Below are 8,974 nucleotides of genomic sequence, written 5' to 3' on the forward strand. Positions count from 1 at the left end.
TCTATCTATCTATCTATCTATCTATCTATCTATCTATCTATCTATCTATCTATCTATCTATCTATCTGTCTGTCTGTCTGTCTGTCTGTCTATCTATCTATCTATCATCTATCTATCTATCTCATATCTATCTATCTATCTTATATCTATCTATCTATCTCAAATCTATCTATCTATCTATCTATCTATCTATCTATCTATCTATCTATCTATCTATCTATCTATCTATCTATCTATCTCATATCTATCTATCTAATCTCATATCTATCTATCTCATATCTATCTATCTATCTATCTATCTATCTATCTCATATCTATCTATCTCATATCTATCTATCTCATATCTATCTCATATCTATCTCATATCTATCTCATATCTATCTATCTATCTATCTATCTATCTATCTATCTATCTATCTATCTATCTATCTATCTCATATCTATCTATCTATCTATCTATCTATCTATCTATCTATCTATCTATCTATCTATCTATCTATCTATCTATCTATCTATCTATCTATCTATCTATCTCATATCTATCTATCTATCTATCTATCTATCTATCTATCTATCTCATATCTATCTATCTATCTATCTATCTATCTATCTATCTATCTATCTCATATCTATCTATCTATCTATCTATCTATCTATCTATCTATCTATCTATCTATCTATCTATCTATCTATCTATCTATCTATCTATCTATCTATCTATCTATCTATCTCATATCTATCTATCTATCTATCTATCTATCTATCTATCTATCTATCTATCTATCTATCTATCTATCTATCTATCTATCTATCTATCTATCTATCTATCTATCTATCTATCTATCTATCTCATACATATCTATCTGTCTATCTCATACCTATCTATCTCATACATATCTATCTCATATCTATCTATCTATCTATCTATCTATCTATCTATCTATCTATCTATCTATCTATCTATCTATCTATCTATCTATCTATCTATCTCATATCTATCTATCTATCTCATATCTATCTATCTATCTATCTATCTATCTATCTATCTATCTATCTATCTATCTATCTATCTATCTATCTATCTATCTATCTATCTCATATCTATCTATCTATCTATCTATCTATCTATCTATCTATCTATCTATCTATCTATCTATCTATCTATCTATCTATCTATCTATCTATCTCATATCTATCTATCTATCTATCTATCTATCTATCTATCTATCTATCTCATATCTATCTATCTATCTATCTATCTATCTAATCTATCTATCTATCTATCTATCTATCTATCTATCTATCTATCTATCTATCTATCTATCTATCTATCTATCTATCTATCTATCTATCTATCTATCTATCTATCTATCTATCTATCTATCAGGCGTCCTTTTACATTGCACACATTAGACTGCAGCATTTCTCCTCCTGACAACAGAATCATTTACCTTATAGATGTGAGAAATTTCCACACAATAATTCTGTTTCTCTTTCCGCTTTTCTTGATGGATTGGTCTTGGAAATTCTGAAATAAATGGTCTTCAGAAAAAAATATCAAGTCCCTGCCAGCTGGTAACGCAGGGTCTCCCTCCTCCATGTCCTCACATCTACGTATGCCCAGTAAAGCACTTAACATTATGACATCATATGACCATACTGTGACATCATCAGACACACTAACAGCTTTTATGTCTCCAGGCTGATCCATTTTGCTTACACTGATACATTGTAACAAACATTTAGCTGTAGGCCTGTTTCAGTTTCTGAGGGTAAACAAGAATGCTCACATTCAGTGACAGCAAGCAGAGATCTTGCAAGTTGCTAAGAATAGATACAATATATTAGAAAGTTGCAGAACTTAATGATTATGAATGGACGAGCCCTTGAAATGACCCTTTCCCTTCTCTGGATGGGTTTAATTGGTTGCAGAGGTCACAGCTTTAACCCCTTTTTTTATTGACATATAGCAGAGCTATTAAGCAGCTTACAGTTACACAGAGAAGCAGGATTGTAAACCCTGACATATGGTGCTGCCGCCAACGTTGCTCCCTCCCCGCAAGCTGCTTATTTGGGAACTGGGTGGATAATTGAACTATAAAATATTAGTTTCGAGCTCCTGGATTTACATGTGAGTAACGTTCCCTGTGGCCCCTGATACCTGGAATCCAGACATCAGTGGGTGACAGCTGATGAGATCAAGGCTTTATTCTAAAGGGAAAAGGAATATTAATACTTATCTTCCAAAACACAGATATATTCTCAATCGCTTTTTGCTTATGAAAATGTATTAAAAATTTGGAAAATGTTTCAAAAAAACCTAAGAGGCCAACTAGATAAGGATTGGGGGCGCTGTTGCATTATAGTCTATGAAAAGTATTGTCATTGGCAATGGTGGAAAGTGGTACTGCAAGTTACTAACAAATTATTCATGTCATTTTTATGGCATGACAGTGGTGAAAATAACATTGGCAGAACCCCTTACTGTACCCAATAATAGACTAGTGCCACCCCAAGACATCAGTGGACAATTAGCCATAAAGTCAAACTGTGTCTATATAATAGAGCCATATAGTGCTTATATAATACCACCAAACTCTACCTACATAATAGTGCTATATAGTGCTTATATAATAACATCATACTCTACCTACATAATAGAGCCATATAGTACTTATATAATACCACCATACTCTACCTACATAATAGTGCTTATATAATACCACCATACTCTACCTACATAATAGAGCCATATAGTACTTATATAATACCACCATGCTCTACCTACATAATAGTGCTTATATAATACCCCCATACTCTACCTACATAATAGTGCTATATAGTGCTTATATAATACCACCATACTCTACCTACATAATAGTGCTATATAGTGCTTATATAATACTACCATACTCTACCTACATAATAGAGCCATATAGTGCTTATATAATACCACCAAACTCTACCTACATAATAGTGCTATATAGTGCTTATATAATAACATCATACTCTACCTACATAATAGAGCCATATAGTGCTTATATAATACCACCATACTCTACCTACATAATAGAGCCATATAGTGCTTATATAATACCACCATACTCTACCTACATAATAGAGCCATATAGTGCTTATATAATACCACTACACTCTACCTACATAATAGAGCCATATAGTGCTTATATAATACCACCATACTCTACCTACATAATAATGTTATATAGTGCTTATATAATACCACCACACTCTACCTACATAATAGTGCTATATAGCGTTTATATAATACCACCATACCCTACCTACATAATAGTGCCATATAGTGCTTATATAGTACCACCATACTCTACCTACATAATAGTGCTATATAGTGCTTATATAATTCCACCACACTCTACCTACATAATAGTGCCATATAGTACCACCATACTCTACCTACATAATAGTGCTATATAGTGCTTATATAATACCACCATACTCTACCTACATAATAGTGCTATATAGTGCTTATATAATACCACCAAACTCTACCTACATAATAGAGCCATATAGTGCTTATATAATACCACCATACTCTACCTACATAATAGAGACATATAGTGCTTATATAGTACCACCATACTCTACCTACATAATAGTGCTATATAGTGCTTATATAATACCACCAAACTCTACCTACATAATAGTGCTATATAGTGCTTATATAATACCACCATACTCTACCTACATAATAGTGCTATATAGTGCTTATATAATACCACAATACTCTACCTACATAATAGAGCCATATAGTGCTTATATAATACCACCATACTCTACCTACATAATAGAGACATATAGTGCTTATATAGTACCACCATACTCTACCTACATAATAGTGCTATATAGTGCTTACATAATACCACCATACTCTACCTACATAATAGTGCTATATAGTGCTTATATAATACCACCAAACTCTACCTACATAATAGTGCTATATAGTGCTTATATAATACCACCATACTCTACCTACATAATAGTGCTATATAGTGCTTATATAATACCACAATACTCTACCTACATAATAGAGCCATATAGTGCTTATATAGTACCACCATACTCTACCTACATAATAGTGCTATATAGTGCTTATATAGTACCACCATACTCTACCTACATAATAGTGCTATATAGTGCTTATATAGTACCACCATACCCTACCTACATAATAGTACCATATAGTGCTTATATAATATCACCACACTATACCTACATAATAGAACCATATAGTGCTTATATAATATCACCATACTCTACCTACATAATAGAGCCATATAGTGCTTATATAATACCACCAAACTCTACCTACATAATAGAGCCATATAGTGCTTATATAATACCACCAAACTCTACCTACATAATAGTGCTTATATAATAACATCATACTCTACCTACATAATAGAGCCATATAGTACTTATATAATACCACCATACTCTACCTACATAATAGTGCTTATATAATACCACCATACTCTACCTACATAATAGAGCCATATAGTACTTATATAATACCACCATACTCTACCTACATAATAGTGCTTATATAATTCCACCATACTCTACCTACATAATAGTGCTATATAGTGCTTATATAATACCACCACACTCTACCTACATAATAGAGCCATATAGTGCTTATATAATACCACCAAACTCTACCTACATAATAGTGCTATATAGTGCTTATATAGTAACATCATACTCTACCTACATAATAGAGCCATATAGTGCTTATATAATACCACCATACTCTACCTACATAATAGAGCCATATAGTGCTTATATAATACCACCAAACTCTACCTACATAATAGTGCTATATAGTGCTTATATAATAACATCATACTCTACCTACATAATAGAGCCATATAGTGCTTATATAATACCACCATACTCTACCTACATAATAGAGTCATATAGTGCTTATATAATACCAAAATCCTCTACCTACATAATAGAGCCATATAGTGCTTATATAATACCACCACACTCTACCTACATAATAGAGCCATATAGTGCTTATATAATACCACCACACTCTACCTACATAATAGAGCCATATAGTGCTTATATAATACCACCATACTCTACCTACATAATAGTGTTATATAGTGCTTATATAATACCACCACACTCTACCTACATAATAGTGCTATATAGCGTTTATATAATACCACCATACCCTACCTACATAATAGTGCCATATAGTGCTTATATAGTACCACCATACTCTACTTACATAATAGTGCTATATAGTGCTTATATAATACCACCAAACTCTACCTACATAATAGTGCTATATAGTGCTTATATAATACCACCATACTCTACCTACATAATAGAGCCATATAGTGCTTATATAATACCACCAAACTCTACCTACATAATAGTGCTATATAGTGCTTATATAATACCACCATACTCTACCTACATAATAGAGCCATATAGTGCTTATATAATACCCCCACACTCTACCTACATAATAGAGCCATAATAGTGCTATATAGTACCACCATACTCTACCTACATAATAGTGCTATATAGTGCTTATATAATACCACCAAACTCTACCTACACAATAGAGCCATATAGTGCTTATATAATACCACCATACTCTACCTACATAATAGAGACATATAGTGCTTATATAGTACCACCATACTCTACCTACATAATAGTGCTATATAGTGCTTACATAATACCACCATACTCTACCTACATAATAGTGCTATATAGTGCTTATATAATACCACCAAACTCTACCTACATAATAGTGCTATATAGTGCTTATATAATACCACCATACTCTACCTACATAATAGTGCTATATAGTGCTTATATAATACCACAATACTCTACCTACATAATAGAGCCATATAGTGCTTATATAGTACCACCATACTCTACCTACATAAAAGTGCTATATAGTGCTTATATAGTACCACCATACTCTACCTACATAATAGTGCTATATAGTGCTTATATAGTACCACCATACCCTACCTACATAAAAGTACCATATAGTGCTTATATAATATCACCACACTCTACCTACAAAATAGAACCATATAGTGCTTATATAATACCACCATACTCTACCTACATAATAGAGCCATATAGTGCTTATATAATACCACCAAACTCTACCTACATAATAGAGCCATATAGTGCTTATATAATACCACCATACTCTACCTACATAATAGAGCCATATAGTGCTTATATAATATCACCACACTCGACCTACATAATAGTGCTATATAGTGCTTATATAATAACACCATACTCAACCTACATAATAGTGCTATATAGCGCTTATATAATACCACCACACTCTACCTACATAATAGAACCATATAGTGCTTATATAATACCACCATACTCTACCTACATAATAGAGCCATATAGTGCTTATATAATACTACCACACTCTACCTACATAATAGAGCCATATAGTGCTTATATAATACCACCACACTCTACCTACATAATAGTGCTATATAGCGCTTATATAATACCACCACACTCTAGCTACATAATAGAGCCATATAGTGCTTATATAATATCACCACACTCTACCTACATAATAGAGCCATATAGTGCTTATATAGTACCACCATACTCTACCTACATAATAGTGCTATATAGTGCTTATATAATTCCACCATACGCTACCTACATAATAGTGCCATATAGTGCTTATATAATACCACCATACTCTACCTACATAATAGAGCAATATAGTGCTTATATAATACCAACATCCTCTACCTACATAATAGAGCCATATAGTGCTTATATAATACCACCACACTCTACCTACATAATAGAGCCATATAGTGCTTATATAATAACACCACACTCTACCTACATAATAGAGCCATATAGTGCTTATATAATACCAACATCCTCTACCTACATAATAGAGCCATATAGTGCTTATATAATACCACCACACTCTACCTACATAATAGAGCCATATAGTGCTTATATAGTACCACCATACTCTACCTACACAAAAGTGCTATATAGTGCTTATATAATTCCACCATACTCTACCTACATAATAGTGCTATATAGTACCACCATACTCTACCTACATAATAGTGCTATATAGTGCTTATATAATACCACCATACTCTACCTACATAATAGTGCTATATAGTGCTTATATAATACCACAATACTCTACCTACATAATAGAGGCATATAGTGCTTATATAGTACCACCATACTCTACCTACATAATAGTGCTATATAGTGCTTATATAATACCACCACACTCTACCTACATAATAGTGCTATATAGTGCTTATATAGTACCACCATACCCTACCTACATAATAGAGCCATATAGTGCTTATATAATACCACCAAACTCTACCTACATAATAGAGCCATATAGTGCTTATATAATACCACCATACTCTACCTACATAATAGAGCCATATAGTGCTTATATAATATCACCACACTCGACCTACATAATAGTGCTATATAGTGCTTATATAATAACACCATACTCAACCTACATAATAGTGCTATATAGCGCTTATATAATACCACTACACTCTACCTACATAATAGAACCATATAGTGCTTATATAATACCACCATACTCTACCTACATAATAGAGCCATATAGTGCTTATATAATACTACCATACTCTACCTACATAATAGAGCCATATAGTGCTTATATAATACCACCACACTCTACCTACATAATAGTGCTATATAGCGCTTATATAATACCACCACACTCTAGCTACATAATAGAGCCATATAGTGCTTATATAATATCACCACACTCTACCTACATAATAGAGCCATATAGTGCTTATATAGTACCACCATACTCTACCTACATAATAGTGCTATATAGTGCTTATATAATTCCACCATACGCTACCTACATAATAGTGCCATATAGTGCTTATATAATACCACCATACTCTACCTACATAATAGAGCCATATAGTGCTTATATAATACCAACATCCTCTACCTACATAATAGAGCCATATAGTGCTTATATAATACCACCACACTCTACCTACATAATAGAGCCATATAGTGCTTATATAATACCACCACACTCTACCTACATAATAGAGCCATATAGTGCTTATATAATACCACCATACTCTACCTACATAATAGTGTTATATAGTGCTTATATAATACCACCACACTCTACCTACATAATAGTGCTATATAGCGTTTATATAATACCACCATACCCTACCTACATAATAGTGCCATATAGTGCTTATATAGTACCACCATACTCTACCTACATAATAGTGCTATATAGTGCTTATATAATACCACCAAACTCTACCTACATAATAGTGCTATATAGTGCTTATATAATACCACCATACTCTACCTACATAATAGAGCCATATAGTGCTTATATAATACCACCAAACTCTACCTACATAATAGTGCTATATAGTGCTTATATAATACCACCATACTCTACCTACATAATAGAGCCATATAGTGCTTATATAATACCCCCACACTCTACCTACATAATAGAGCCATATAGTGCTTATATAGTACCACCATACTCTACCTACACAAAAGTGCTATATAGTGCTTATATAATTCCACCATACTCTACCTACATAATAGTGCTATATAGTACCACCATACTCTACCTACATAATAGTGCTATATAGTGCTTATATAATACCACCAAACTCTACCTACATAATAGAGCCATATAGTGCTTATATAATACCACAATACTCTACCTACATAATAGAGACATATAGTGCTTATATAGTACCACCATACTCTACCTACATAATAGTGCTATATAGTGCTTACATAATACCACCATACTCTACCTACATAATAGTGCTATATAGTGCTTATATGATACCACCAAACTCTACCTACATAATAGTGCTATATAGTG

At 32.6% G+C, this 8,974-nt stretch overlaps 1 protein-coding gene across 8 annotated transcripts in view; it reads right to left on the reverse strand.

Annotated features, from left to right (window-relative positions):
• The window catches only part of FAM78A (family with sequence similarity 78 member A), a 37,198-nt gene extending 35,580 nt beyond the window's left edge, over positions 1 to 1,618 (reverse strand). For 4 of the 8 annotated variants that reach the window (XM_075834675.1, XM_075834676.1, XM_075834677.1 and 1 more), the window contains exon 1: positions 1,452 to 1,537. Coding sequence is in view for 1 of the 8 variants with exons in the window: in XM_075834681.1 (XP_075690796.1) it covers positions 1,452 to 1,600 (149 nt within the window). In the remaining 7 variants the exon portion in view is untranslated. Of the gene's footprint in view, positions 1 to 1,451 lie in introns of all 8 variants that reach the window. The other 4 variants (XM_075834673.1, XM_075834678.1, XM_075834681.1 and 1 more) reach the window with 3 other exon arrangements.
• Positions 1,619 to 8,974: the final 7,356 nt, after the last annotated feature.

This window comes from Rhinoderma darwinii, chromosome 8 (assembly GCF_050947455.1).
Source record: "Rhinoderma darwinii isolate aRhiDar2 chromosome 8, aRhiDar2.hap1, whole genome shotgun sequence".
Lineage (NCBI taxonomy): Eukaryota > Metazoa > Chordata > Amphibia > Anura > Rhinodermatidae > Rhinoderma > Rhinoderma darwinii.